This window comes from Scleropages formosus, chromosome 5 (assembly GCF_900964775.1).
Source record: "Scleropages formosus chromosome 5, fSclFor1.1, whole genome shotgun sequence".
Taxonomy (NCBI): domain Eukaryota; kingdom Metazoa; phylum Chordata; class Actinopteri; order Osteoglossiformes; family Osteoglossidae; genus Scleropages; species Scleropages formosus.
The window spans coordinates 24555635-24570452 of NC_041810.1; the positions used below are offsets into that span (position 1 = coordinate 24555635).

General features: G+C 55.2%; 1 protein-coding gene across 2 annotated transcripts; it reads right to left on the reverse strand.

Annotated features, from left to right (window-relative positions):
- Positions 1-875: 875 nt before the first annotated feature.
- On the reverse strand, positions 876-12427 carry LOC108942438 (plakophilin-3-like). Of its 2 annotated transcripts, XM_029252436.1 has the most exons (14): positions 12291-12427; positions 11233-11395; positions 8078-8169; positions 6699-7330; positions 5809-5932; positions 5333-5537; positions 4492-4666; positions 3905-4022; positions 3410-3574; positions 3110-3295; positions 2862-3015; positions 2576-2771; positions 2237-2324; positions 876-2095 (listed from the first exon to the last, which is right to left on the reverse strand). In XM_029252436.1, the coding sequence occupies exons 1-14, from the start codon at positions 12291-12293 to the stop codon at positions 2054-2056; spliced, it is 2343 nt and encodes a 780-aa protein (XP_029108269.1). In that variant the 5' UTR covers positions 12294-12427; the 3' UTR covers positions 876-2053. The 2 variants fall into 2 exon arrangements, with proteins under 2 accessions (XP_029108269.1, XP_029108268.1); XM_029252435.1 differs by lacking the exon at positions 12291-12427 and having other exon boundaries at positions 11233-11629.
- Positions 12428-14818: the final 2391 nt, after the last annotated feature.

Consider the following 14818-nt stretch of genomic DNA (forward strand, 5'->3'; position numbering starts at 1 on the left):
ACTGTGGCTCCTATGGGTCAGAGGAGGACCAGGCCAGACACCTGAAAACAAACCTGTACAGGTTCTTTTGGGACCGAAGTTCTCGTCTCACCATCTCTGTCTGCCCCCGACTTTAGGGCTTTTTCCACAAGAGTCACAGTTACTGCAGTTTGCCAACAGGGGGCACAGCACTCATCCCTCTCGCAGACCGCGGCCCACTTGTGCATGATAATGAATGATCCAACGGGGGCGCCCACCCCTCCTTTGTAGGATGCTGTAGGGATGAGTCCTTCTCCCTAGAGCTCCACCTTCTAGCCCCCCCTGGGTGGGAGGAGTTGGTGGGGAGTGGTGGCAGGTTTTAGCAGGTTCAGATGGATGGATCCTGGGAGCGGCTCCAGGTACGGGCAGGGCCGGGGGGGAGTTTTGCATTGTTTGCATTGGAGTGGGGGGGATTGCGTAAGCAGGGTGGGGCTGCACGAGAACAGCAGCGTGGTGAGGGGTTGGCTGAAAAAGGACACGTGGGGTCTCTGCCACGGTCATAAATGTTGATAGGGAGCCCAGCAACGGGGGGGGGCTCCTGCCTGTAATCTGGGGCTTTCCTGGCACCGCAGCAATTTTTCGGAAGGGCTGCAGAACCACCGCTGTCTGCACATGCCTGTGATCAGGAACAGCGTCATTTCACCCACTGGGAGCTTCTCCCACCCCTGTTTTCAATTTAAAACCTTCAAAGTTTAACGCAGCCTTGTGTGTGCGGATCCCTACAGCGTGGTAGGGACACCTCATTACCCACCTGGTTTATCCCAAAGACCCCCACTGCTGCCCTCATTAGTTATTGTGTTTCTTATTGGTTAAGTGCACTAAAGTCACACTGAAAAAATGTAGTAAAACACAGTGCAGAAGAGAGACACACAGTCCTTTAAAACACTCATATTGGGTACGAGGAGCTGACGCCGAGCAAAGCCTCTCGGCCAGATGACAGAAGCAGAAAAAGCCATAAAAGAGCAGAGCACATCATCACTGTTAATGACTGAAATAAAAGTTGAGTCCAACTGTAAAAATATAATCTGTTAAAGTAACAAAAAAAGAAAAAAAACTCAACTCCACTTGGTTATGATTCATATTTAAGGTACATCTGTAACAGTATTATTATGATTGTTGAATTACTCAACTAGCAGATGTTTCAAAGAGCAGTGGGGACTGGGGCTGGAACCAACACCCTTGAGGTTACAAGTGCTGGGACTTGCAGTTATGGTGAGCTACATGCTTCAGTACTTGTGTCCCAGGACGCACCCCAAACGGTGCCAGTAAGCCACCGGATCGGCTGTGGGTTCAAAGCGCCAAATGTCACCAAGGCTTCTTTCTCCCTTACCTTCTCTCACTCTCTGCACGTCCTGAACCCTGAACACACTCTCAAACTGACATTCGCTTAGCCATCTTCATACATAAACACGTGTGCCGCAGTTAGTACATGATCACGGGATGTTGCCTGTGAGCCATCTCTCTCTCTCGCTCTCTCTCACTCACACACACACACACACACTCAAACGCACACTACAGTGACACAATGAAGAAAATAACGCCTTTTCAGTCCAGACCCCCCTGGGAGCATGTGACTAGGGATTGGATGAGTCCACGCTCACTGGGCTGTTTGCTGTGACAGAGCCATGGCCACTAGGTGGCGCTGCACCAGTGACCTGTCCTACGGTAAAGAGCCCAGTTCAGTGTGTGTGTGAAGAAGAAAGAAGCCAGCAGTGGACGTGAGCAGCGTGGGCCCCTTGTTCTACTTGTGGCGGCACTGTGAGACCGTTCTCTGTCTCTGCACCAAAGAGGACTGGAACCCATGTCCCCTTGTCCACCAAGTGTCACAAAGTCAAAGCGGCGGTAGGATCAGCAGGTGCCTTGAAGTGTCCAGCGACCAGCCTGCTGCTCCCACATGGATCACGTACTCAAAGCGAAGGGACAGGAGAGGATGGGGACGTCCCCCCTAGGGGCTCCAGTTTGCATCTGGGGTCTTTGAGGGATGGATGGATGGATGGACAGATGGAGGGACAGACGAGGAGGGGAACATCGTAATTCATATGGAAATCTCATTGAAGCTCTTCCTGGTGAAGCCCTTCTGCAAGACACAGGACAGGGAGGCAGGTCAGGCGTGCGGAATGGGGGTGCGGCAGCTCCAAACCCGGGAGGCGGAGCATGTCTTTAACCAATCAGATGGGCTGCTCTGAGGTTCGACACTCTAGAGCCACCAAAAACCCACCTGGCTGTAGTTTGCGTGCAGCTTTTTGTACTGGAACATGTTGGTGAGGACAGTGGCGGCCGCTTTGGCAGCTTTCAGCTTCCCGGGGCTAGGGAACACAAGAGGGCGCATCAGATACCACGGTACATCGCAGTACGCAACCCTTCCTCTTCTCTTACAGAGCCCTGCTCCACAAACACGCCAGTAACAGCACCTCCTGGTAGCGCTTTTTGGCCCAGGTGTTGTTCTGACAGTACGAGGTCACACAGTACAGCACCACAGCAGGTCGAAGGTCAAAACACAAGGTGAGTCCTTTTCTGACAGAATGCCCCCCCTCCCCCAGCCCCCATTGGTGCTCACCTGGAGTCATGATTGTCCTTGATGGCCATCAGCTTCTGCAGGCCGTCAAAGTTGGTAATGTCTCGGGCGGCACTGAGGCTGACCGTCACCAGGTTGTTGAGGATGCTGCAGATGCTGACCACAACCTCACTGGATGGCTCTTTCTGATGCCCGTCGCTGGGCAGCCGGGTGATCAAGGGGTTCACCACCTTCGCCGCTGGACGAGACACGGGGCAGCCAGATGGTCAACAACGTGCACTCATTTTCTCACACGGCTCTGCTGCCACAAGGTACAGCGGGGTCTCACCCATGTTGTCTTTGTTCCGGGCGTGTCGGCTCAGGTTCCTCAGGAGCCCCGTGACCGAGCGCAGTTCCTGGTCACTGCTGGTGCGCAGCTGGTCCAGCAGAACGGGCAGTATGTGCTCCTGCTCCAGCGCCACATGGCTTAGGACCGACGCCCACTGAAAGAAGAGCACAAACGCCTTGTTAAACCTCAACGTGGCAGTCACCAACGGGGGGGGGTCAGCGGTCGGCTGGGGCCGAACGGCAGCTCACCCTGTAGTCTCCAGCCGTGATGTTGTTCAGAGCCCCCGCAGCCGCCTCGCGTGTGGTCGTCATGTTGCTCTCACAGGACTGCAGCACGCGCTTGAAGAGCCCCACCACTTGGGGGTGCCACAGCCACTCCTGCCCTTTGGGTTGCTTGGCCACCTCCGATAACGTGAATAGGTCCGGGTTGAGCTTCTGCAGAAGGACACCATTTACACCCAACCATCCAGGCAGTCAGTACCACGTTACAGCACTGTGCTGTTGAGGTCATTCTCCAAGAACCTCCTTGAGACGAGCTATGAAACATACATCTTTAGCCTTCTTGCTCTGTGGGGCGAAGCAGCCGATGCCGTCGCTCCTAGTGTAGTCCTGCCCCCGCGATGGTCCTTCTAGCCTCGCGAGGACCGAGGGCGGCATCTCCGAGTATAGCTGATAGGACAGGTTCCTCAGGATGCACACGGAGTTCTCCACCCCCTGGAAGAGAAGAGCATGGAGTTGAGAGAAGGACGTGGTCATCCAGGGTCATGCTTACAGGTATGGCAGCCATTTTGGCACTGGTGGCGTCCCAGCCGAGAAGGATCTTTCTATCCCACAGAGCTCGAGAGTCAGTGAGAGTTTCAGAGAACATCTGGGCTGAGAAGGAAAAGTAGAAGGTGCAGCAGTTGGCTGAAGTCCAGAGGTATGTAAACTTTCCTGATCCAGAAACCAGGGAGCGGCCGTGTCACTTCCTGCACACAAACCATGTGGCAGCAGAAATGCTAAGATCTGCACGCAGAACGAGCTCCTGGTCCCACTTGTGCTCACCTGGCCTTCCATCGTGCCATCCTGGATGGACTTCTGGATGTAGCCAACAAGAGAATTCACAAGGCCATGCATGTCCCGCATCTTTTGTCTTATCTTCTCGTTCATGGAGCTCAGGTTCCTGGAACACATGGAGGTCCAGATGACAGAGGTGAGGGGGAGGGGAGGGGAAGGGAAGGGAAGGAGAGGGGAGGGGAAGGGAAGGGAAGGGGAGGGGAGGGGAAGGGGAGGGGAGGGGAGGGGAAGGGAAGGGGAGGGGAGGGGAAGGGGAGGGGAGGGGAGGGGAGGGGAAGGGGAGGGGAGGGGAGGGGAAGGGAAGGGGAGGGGAGGGGGAGGGGAGGGGAGGGGAAGGGAAGGGAAGGGAAGGGGAGGGGAGGGGGAGGGGAGGGGAGGGAAGGGAAGGGAAGGGGAGGGGAGGGGGAGGGGAGGGGAGGGAAGGGAAGGGAAGGGAAGGGGAGGGGAGGGGGAGGGGAGGGGAGGGAAGGGAAGGGAAGGGAAGGGAAGGGAAGAGGAGGAGTCACACGAGTGTAGAAGATCCACATGAAGTCACAGCACCAATTCCAACACACTGAAGCCCATCAGGCATGTACCTCAGGCAGCCCGTGGTGTTGCAGAAGATGTCAGCCTCGGATGGACTCTGCTGGATGGCCTCGGAGTCTCCACCGCTGGCCAGGGGCACCAGGATCTTCTCTGTCAACTGAGGTAGGGCATCCTGCGCCAACTTCTCCTTCAGATTGTCCTTAGAAGACAAGTTCCACAGGATCCCTGAGGACACAGCAGAAACGGGGCCCTCAGAGAAATGGAACAGGCCCCCGATGGAGAACACAGAAAATTCCCCAAGAGGCCTCGGTCAGGGATGCAAACATCTGCAGGCCCAGGCAGACAAGTGCTGAGTCATCGCCTGGGAGCGCCTGGACATGACTAAGAGGGGTGTCCCTTGGGAGAGGCTCTGGGCAGACAGACACAGAACTCCCCCAGTGCCTCTCCAGCCCATATCGAACTGCCGCACCCTTGCGCTCAAAGCCTTCGGAGCTTCGTCTACGGCAGGATCATTTCCCAAAATGGCCGTCACGTCTGCCTGCATATGTCTGGGGTGGGAGGGGCTCCCTGTGTGCCGTTTAGCTGAGCAGATGTGGCAGGGATGGGGTTCGTGATCCAAACACCCTCATGGCTCCGCAAGACAAAGGGCTGGAGGCTGAACGGAACTTTCTAGTTGCTCGACAGACCTTGCAGTCCAAGGAGACCACATGGCTGAAAGTTCAGCCCCATCTCCAGGTGTCAGGGCCCTGCTCTCCAGAGCCCTCTCGGAAACACCGAACCATTTCAACAATGCCTTCATCGAACCCTGAAGCCACCTGAGACACTTTTGAAGAGAGCGTCTGTCCCTTCGGCCAACATGTAGCGAGTCAAACATGGGGTGGTCTCTCATACCAGTGATGTTCTTGCGCAAATCGTTGTCGGGCTCCTTCAGCGCCTCTATCAGCTGCGAGATGCCACCCGCCTGGAGGAGCAGCGTCTTGTTCTCTATGTTTTCATAGATGACGTTGCGCATGGCGCCCGTGGCGTAGCGCTGCACCTCCGTGTTGCCGCAGTTGAAGAGCTGCACCAGGGCAGGGATGCCTTTCAACTGCGCCACCTGGGGGACGGGAGGGACATGAACATGGCGCCTGGGCTTCATCAAAAATGGCCACAAGGTCAACTTCTAGATGAGGACCTCCGGCTGAGCAACCAGCCTAATGCGCTCATGATCAGTGGGTTCCAGGTGTCAGGCTCGAGTGCGCTGTGGTCCAGCTGCTGGGACACGTGATGAGCACATGAGAACAGATGTGGCTGCAGACCTCAGTGGCACCTGGAGGAGTCCAGAGCAGAAGGGAAGCAAAGTTGAAGAGGGTGACGAGGCCCCCTACCTGCGTCTTGGCCTCCGCCTTGTGGTAGCACTCATGCTGGATGAAAGCCGCCCCTTGGACCTGCAGCTCTGGGTCACTGCTGGACAGTTGGGCTACAGCAGTCCTCATGTCCAGCTGGTTAATCCTGCAGAGACACAAGTGAGATGAAGCAATGTAAGGAGGGCAGGTATGGGGACCACAGAACATCTCCCGCCATCAGCTGAACTTTGGCACGGGTTTGGCGCCGCTGAGGAACTAAGGAAGAGTCATCTGCGTCCCTCGACCGCTGGACAACAGAACCTTAAACCAAAGCAGTGAGACGGAGTTGTGTCCACTCAGCGTCCCTACGGTACACGAGGGCTCATGTTCATATTTCCGTGAGTGCCTTCATGTCCTTGGTGATGACGCCTCTGTGACCAGTGCAAAAGCAAAGATGAACTTACAGGATGCGTCCAACGATTAGCATTTGTGTGTGTGTGTGTGTGTGTGTGTGTGTGTGTGTGTGTGTGTGTGTGTGTGTGTGTGTGTGTGAGAGTGACAGTGAGAGTGAGAGACTAAAGTCACAGATATGGTGATACGGCTCTGGGGGGCGACACACCCAGACCTGTTCTCCTACTGTGCTGGTGCCTCTGCCTCTAGGGACGAGGTGTGTTTTTCTCCATGTTAGCGGAACCACACCCCCACCCCCACCACCCAAACTGCGCTGCCGGGAAAACTGTGACTTTCTATCTTGGCATCTCAACATTTGGCAAGACTGAGTTACAAGCAGTCTGGTGACACCACGAAGCATTTCCAAGCAGCAGGAGCAGCACCCCTTCCCCGATGAAGGCCCCGCCCACCCTGCTCCACCATCACAGTGAGTCACGTGCTTGTCACCACCCTTGCGGGCGTGTGGCGCGCAGAGGACGTACCCAGTGAATTTGCCCATGCTGCCGCCGGCTTCCATCTGCCCGTCCATGATGTCGGCCCCCTTGGCCAGGCTCACCACGCTCTTCACGGAGGAGCTGCGAAGCAGGCTGCCCCCCCCCGTCTGCTGCTGGACCGTCACCCCCTGGCTCGTGCCGGACATCTGCTGGCCCTGCACAGAGTATATGCTCGCGCGCGGTGTGCGGGACATCCGGGTCAGGGTGCGATGAGCGGGCCCCTCGAAGGAGTTCCTGTAGCTCAGCTCCGCCTCCGCTCCAGCTCCAATGGCTCCGCCCCCAGGGCCGACTCCGCCGAGGCCCCTGTTAATAGACCCCGTCGTGCCCAGCTGGCCGAAGGAGCTATCGCCGTAGAGCGTGTGCCGCTGCTGGCTGACGCTGCGGTCGAGCACAGGGCCATTGTACGCAAAATCCTGGTCTACGTAGCTCGACATACGCTGCTGGGTCTTGGGCGCCTGGCGCACGGTTCCCTGGGAGAGGGTCCCGGTAAGGGTGCCGACCCGGCCCACGCCGCTGCTCTCAACCTGCTGGCGCGTCGACTGGTAGAAGCTGCTGCCTCCACCCCTCCAGGACCCCGTGTCCACCAGGGAGTGTGAGCTGAACTGCGAGATCTTTGGGGCCTGTTGGAGATGGGGACATGTCGTTCAATTGGGAGCGTGCCTTTCAATCAGGGACACGCCTGTCAATGGGGGACATGCCGGTCAATCGGGGACTAAAGCAGCTCTAAAGCTCACGCGGCAGCAGGTTCTGAACGGATCGGGGCAGCGACACAGGAATGTCGTGAAACGCCACATGGTCCGAGCACAACCCCTCTTCCACCATTAGAGGGACCATCTCATGTCTGTTAAATATTCATAATAATTTACAGAGTAATATTAATTACGTTAACAATTTGTACGCTCTTTCATTATTTTTAGAATATGTAATAACGTCGAACATAACACTGAACGTGTCGAAAAGGGACGTTTGCGCCCTTGTTTTTCTTGAAGAAATAAGAATGAGGTGTGAGAAACAGCTCGGGTTCGACACTGGGACCCGAGACGTCCTGCTCTCTGTCTTCTAGAACGCTGATATTAATTTGACAGCCGCTGTAAAATGTCAACGTGCTCTGAAAGTATTTGAGGCGCGCGGGCGTGGGGGGTGGGGTCGAGCGCCACCCTCTCGGAAAAGACGCAATGGCATTTTCACAGCAACCCGTCTGCGCTCCACCGAGGTTCGACCACATTCATCTGTGTCGGCTGCGCATGTATGGTCAGAACCCACACGTGAAGTAGGGACGGTTATCGTAACCAAAGTGTAAAGGGCTACAGCAACATGGCAGTGAGACTCAGGAGGGGAATGAGGGCAAGAAGTGATGTCACACTTACCGGTATGGTGTGGCTACCTGTCATCATGTGAGACTTTGAGCTGAACGCAGGGTTGTAGGTGGAGTATTTCACCGAGGGCGAGATCCCATAATCTACAGGTGAAAAATGGGTATCATGTTAGAAAGGGCTGCAGTCGAAGGTCCTGGGTTCAAATCCCACCTCCTTTTGTAGTAGCTTTCATCAAGGTAATTACCCTGAATTGGCACAGTCAAAATTAGTGAGGTATGTAAATGCGTAAACCAGCGTAACTAGTTTTAATAGTGTAAGTCACTTTAGACAGAAGCGTTGGCTAAACGAAAAAGCAATGAAACAACTGTGTATAGCTGTTAGTTATAAATACATCGATATTAAAAAGACCATTATCAGTCATTAATAAGCTGGTGCCTTTCTCCAAAGTCACCGACCACGTGTGCTTTGACAGTGACTGACACGTTTGTACTACCAGGAAATTTTTACTCTATCAGTTCTGAGCGAGTACCTTGATCACTTTGGCAGGGGGTGCAATTCGAACCCGGGAGCTTTCCACGGCAAGGTGACGGCTCTGACCACTACGCATGTTATTAAAAAGGACGGTTTCGCCCGTCTTGCGTTTAGAGCTCACGGAGTGTGGTAAAACGCTCAAAGTGGCAGTAAATTCAGCTGGGAGGGTGCGCTGTGAGTGGAAACCCGACACTCCTCGAGGCGGCTGTGTGTAACCGAAGGCTCTGCAACTCGACACAGCGTCAGCACACTACTGGTGTGGTGAGTATGTGCACTGGGGTGGGGCCAGCGGTCCAGCCCAATGTGGGTGCGTCTCCCCACCCTGGCATCTTTACAACCGCAGAACACAAGTCTGGTCACGCCGTGTGAAGCAGCTCCACCCTTGTGGGGCACTGCACCCGCTGGTAGACGGGACACACACACACACACACACACACACACACACACACACACACACACACACACACACACGAGGCCTCAGGGGTACCCCCTTTCAGGGTCAGGCTGCTTGAGGTTCCGGTGCGCACGGGACACACGGCACGAGGTCTCGGCCTCCGTTCCGCCGCGTCGCACCCCAGCACAGCATCGGGTCTCGTTGATGGTGCCGGAAGATTCTCACACTCCCTTGTATCACGAGCCCCTGCAGCTCTTGGCAGTGGACTGCGAGTCCTGCTCCACAGGCATGTCCAGATAAGAGGTGTGGGCAACAGACCGAGAGAATTTTTTTGAGTGCACACACACACACACACACACACACACACACACACACACACACACACACACACACACACACACACACACACACACAGAGTCAGTTTCAGCACCCGTCTCGAGTTTGTGCATTCGGGCTGCTTTCAGGACACGTGACACACACTCTCACTGACTTGCAGGTGAACTCAGTTTGTACACAGAAGCACATCTGTTTCAATTAGTCATCAATGTGGTGACAGGTGTGGCGGCGACTGGTCCGGTTGCCCTGCGGTCAAAAGGCGTTCACTTTCACGCCCGAACTGTGCGGCGCGTCAACGAGGAGCTCAGAGCAGCACAGACCATGAGGAGGGGGACGGAGCTGCGGTCCTGAGCGTTCCAGCCCCTCATTCGGCTTCGCACCACCTTACCGCGGCCTGGGGTTCGAGCACCTCCAGCTTAGGGTTGTGGTGGCTCAGTGACCAAAATAGCACACAGGTTTGAGGGAATTTGCCACTGATAAGTGCTTTGAGATGGGGGGAGGGGGGCAGAGTGAAACATCTCACATTTTCCAAAGAGTGAGACACAGACCAGCAGCTCCTGAATACACACAGCGAACACACATTGGCGTGGGAGACCATGACCGAACTCTTCACAGTCTTAAGAGGTACACAAACACACTTTCCAAGCAGCCCGAGCGTCGGTCAGTAACGCAGCAGGAGCTCAAACCAAAAGAGATTTTGGTTAATATGAAACAGAACAGTTGTGTAAACAGACGAGTGTCCGGCGAGTCCCAGGTCAGAGGTCAAATGCCGAGCGAGCCTGGACTCCTCTGCCTCCGAGAGCTTTACTCAGCTTGCTTATTAAACCTTCTTGTTTCATTGCACCGAGTGTGTTGAGTGTGTGTCGGCAGCTCGCACCGCAGTACCGACCGCTTTTGGGTGGTGCGTACAGTAACACACACGGCAAAAACACACGGAATCGTCCATTCGACGACCGACACTCGGGCTCCTCTTCAGTCATTCAGCTCGGAGTGTAATGCTCATCGGTAACACACTCTGGGCTCGACTAGGCTCCGCCCATGAAAGCTCATTCTCGCCCTAGGCAAGGCCAGGACAGCGCAACTGGAACCACCAGGTGTGACCTCTGACCCCACATGCCTGAGAACCTTATTAACAGAACAGTGATGTTCCCAGTGGCCTCTCTCTCTGACAGCAGTTTCCACGGCAACATTCGCCCAGGACTGGTGGTGAAGTCACACCCTCCGCGCCTTCGCCTTGGTATGCGTCCGCAGTAAATCCCTCGACTGGACTGACGGCTTAGCGACGGCGCTGGAAGCCGGTCCTGCCTGCTGCCGCTCAGCGCGGCGGATGTGGCGACCGGAGGGGGAGACCGTGAAACATTCACTATGATTTTACACTCATGTGTCCCACAAGAAAGCATGAACCATCGACACGAACACGCGTGACAAGTTTCCAGATTCCCGCGGCGGAGAGTCTGGGTCCCTCCCTCCGGCGAGACGTGTCCACTCACTGGCGGTGCTGATGGAACTTAAGGACCCCCCCCCACCACCGTGCCCAGTGCCAGAGCTCCCGAACCCAGGATGGGCCGCGTGACCCTGAGAGCGCAGGGTCACTTCGGACACAGACAGTGACGGAGAAACGATTTAGAGGGACACGTATGTAACGATACCCATGCGGACTCGGAGCGCTGAGCAGCGCGCACACTGGAAGCACCACGGTACAGTGAGGTGTGTTCTCTAAACACACACTGACTAACATGTTCCAGTCCAAGAGCGCGCAGTGGAACCCAAACGGACCGCAGTGTCACCGGTGCGCGAGTTTAAGATACCCATTATTATCATTATTATAACTAATGAAACACTACCCCTGCTTTGACAGGCTCTCTTCCTGAAAGGGCAACACGCACGCACGCGCACGCACACACACAGCCACAGGGACTCGGTCAACGGTCCAACAGAAGCTTACCTGCCGATCCGTTCACCTGCTGCGTGACTCTGCTCGTCTTCGTGAGGCGCATTTGCACCTGCTGCTGGACCCTGCGGGTGGCCGCGCCGGGGTCCGACGCCGAGCCCCCCCGCTCCAGCTGGACCCCGGAGGGCAGCGCGTACGAGGAGACGGACGACTCGGGCTGCAGGGCGGAGAAGAAGGGCTTGTCACTGAGAGAGCCCTTGCGCATGGTGGCACCGCGAAGGAGACGCACAGGTGGAACGAGCGACGCACTGATCGAGCGAGCGACGAGCCGCCACCCCCAGCGCCTTCTCTTTCCCCACTGCTGAGTCCTGCGCGCAGAAGAGCAGCGCCGCCGTGGGTTGTGGGGCGGGTCAGCACTGATCAGCTGCTCCAGAACGACCCGCCCAGCCGCTCGCGCAAAACCTCCACTGAACGAGTGGAATCAGCTTCGACTTTTCATGCTTTCATCGCTTCAACGTCAGTAACCGCTTGTCCTGAGCAGGGTCGTGGTGAACCGGAGCCTATTCCGGAATTACGGGGCACCACTCCATCGCAGGGAAATCGCACATGCAGACGGACACTCACCGATTCACACACTACGGGCAATTCAGCGACACCAGTTCACCTAAAACTTAGGCATGGCTTTGGACTGTGGGAGGAAACCGGAGCACCTAGAGCAGAGGGGACCCACACGGACACGGAGAAAATACGCAAACTTCACACAGACTGAATGGGGATCGAACCCCTTTCTCTCGTACCACCGAGGCGCTGATGATGATGATGATGATTCTTCTTCTTCTTCTTCTTCTTTTTATTATTATTATTAGTATTATTATTATTATTTCATGGGGTGTTAGCGATAGGTGTTGAACACGTCACACGAAACGACAGTTTTACAGTGAAAATAAAAGGTATGAAACACCCCGCTCTCGGCTAACTGCTGCGACCCCTAGCGGTGCTTTATTGCTCCGCATATTTTCTAAAGAAATAAAAGCGCATCTATGAAACAACAGTTCGGTTTGCCCTTGAAACGAACGGGAAACCACGTGATCATTGATGTGGCTTCTTCTTACCATGGATCCTGGCTGGGAAACTCAAGGTGTGAACTCAGGTGTGTGTGTGGACAGGCAGTCTCTCCTCTCCCGTCTCGCGTCTCCCTTGTGAGCTCTCGGTCTGCTCTGGCGCTGCACCTCCAAAGGGTTTTATTTCCACGGCGGCACACACACCCTCCCTCGAGTTCCCACTTTACAAGTTTGGCTGAACACCTGCGGGCAAGATCAGGGTGGATGTGCAGGTGTGGCGGAGGAGGGGCTGTGCGGTTCATGGTCTCACTTTTAGACCCGCGGTGCACTAACTGGTGGCTCATGTCCCACATTGGACGAGTACTTTTACTTTTACCCAAGTTTTGTTTCCAGCTGCAGCCTTTCCACACACCTGCACCCACTGTGTGTCCCGTGGCTTACAGGCTGTGCCCCTACGCTGTACTGGAGAGGGATCGTGGCCCTAGCATGGCGCAAACCAACAAGCCTCCGGTTACGACTCCAAGTCCTTCACACGCTACCTGCCTGCTGACCGAGTGCGGTACAATTAATGAAGAGGAAGGTCATCGTCTTCATGTCCTCCCTTTTTAATGAGGGTCCTTCCAGCGAATCCAGAGTGTCCGTCCCCAGGCAGCACCGCGGCGCCAAAGCGAAGCCCGTCGGCAGATCGCACCTGAGCCCAAGGGCTCCCGCTCAATTCCCCGGCAGCAGGTCCGTCCTCTCGGTCTCCGTGGGCCGAGCTCAGGGCCCATGCGGTGTAGTTTTCTCAGTAAAAAGGGTGTAGTAAAACACTGATTGATCACTGAGTAACACTCTCACTCACTTACTGTCTCACTGAGTCATCCTCAGTCACTCAGAGCCCTTCCCCCATTTTCTGGAACAGTGACACTGAGAGAACACCAGTGCCGCAGGGCAACACCTCGACACGTAACATCGCTCCCGTCCACATGAAGGACTCGGGGATTCGACTCACAACATACAGTGCGCGCCGCTGTTAACGTGTTTGTGGCGCACAGCTGCCACTCGTCTGCTGGAGGCGATTTGTCACTCGTTGCAGACGGTTTTGTTCAAATTTGTTTTATTCAAAATGACGTCTTTGCTGCGCTGGGTGACTCCACACACTCGTGTCATCGTGGATGGGTGCAGTGGGATAGATGAGGTGTGTTTCATCGGGACGCTTCGCCGCCCTGTGTGTCACTCGCCCTTGAGACATGTTTTCCCATGAACGCTCTGCCTTCCCTGCCCTCCTGCCACCCAGCACACACACACACACACACACACACACACACACACACACACACACGGGAAGCTGGGCTGCGCTGGACACACATGGTGCTGGACTGTGAGGCTGAGGCCAAAGAGGATGCAGGGATCTCTTGCGGGAGACGCATGTGACAATTCTGACAATGCTCCGGGTTCAAGATGCGCCGTTGTGTGTCCAGCGCCGTCGGCCATCCAGAGAGGACATGACACCCAGCGGGGACACGCTGGGGATGCGCTCTTCAGGCTTGCCTGGGGGTGTGGCATGCCTTTGACTCCACCCCACCATTTGACTCCATCTTTCCACTGAGGGCGTCCTGTGGAGGGTGGGGGGAGACACTCTCTCTGCCAAGTGGCTGGATTGGGCAGTGGGAGATGAACTAATGTCCACCTGTGTCCAAACCCACCTTTCACACGTAGGACAGAGTCAAATATCCCCTGAAGACCATGAAATGTAATGTATCGTCCCTTTCACTCTGGGTGTGTGTTTGTGAGTGTGAGTGCGTGTGTTGGGGGGATTAAGACAGATGCAGTGTCTGAAGTAGATGCTGATGGATGAGTCAACCTGACGCACAGACGCACTGAGCTGAATGCTTAAGATTTGTCACAGATGCATCGGTTTTTATTGCCACTTAGTTTATTGACACAAGTCACACATTATTCTGTAGTGGGTGCAGCTCAGGGATTTTTCTCAAAGGTTTAACGGAAGGGTCCTTCCTGGGACCCGAGAGCATCCTGCCCCAGTGCATTGTGGGAATCCTCATTGGAGTCTTGTGTTCTTGCTTCTTCTCACTCCACACACTGTACATGCTCTACATGCTCCAAACACTACACACTTCACACATTCTACACACTGCACAGATTCTACATGCTATACACGTTCTGCACTCTCCACACTCTATATGATATACACACACCACATATTCTACATGCTGCACACGCTCTACACGCTATACAGACTCTACATGCTCCACACGGCTGAGGCTTCACGGAGGGAGATTTGCATGTTCACCGGGCCTCTCCCAGCCACATGAACTCACATTTAACTGCTTGGTGTGAACTGCGTCAGGCCCATCATACCAGTTCTCTGGAGCTCATCACCCTTTTGGTGACTCCAGTTTTCTAGATGTTTCCCTGTGGCGGTGGTCCTATTTTGGTCAGAGCATTTCTGACGGAAAGTTGCTGCGATGGGATCGGTGTACCGGGGGGCGCTACTGACACGGCGGGCATCTGTTTATTGAGCACAGCGGAGTTGCTGTGGATTAAACTTGAAGTGAACTCCTATATTACTGCACTTTTAC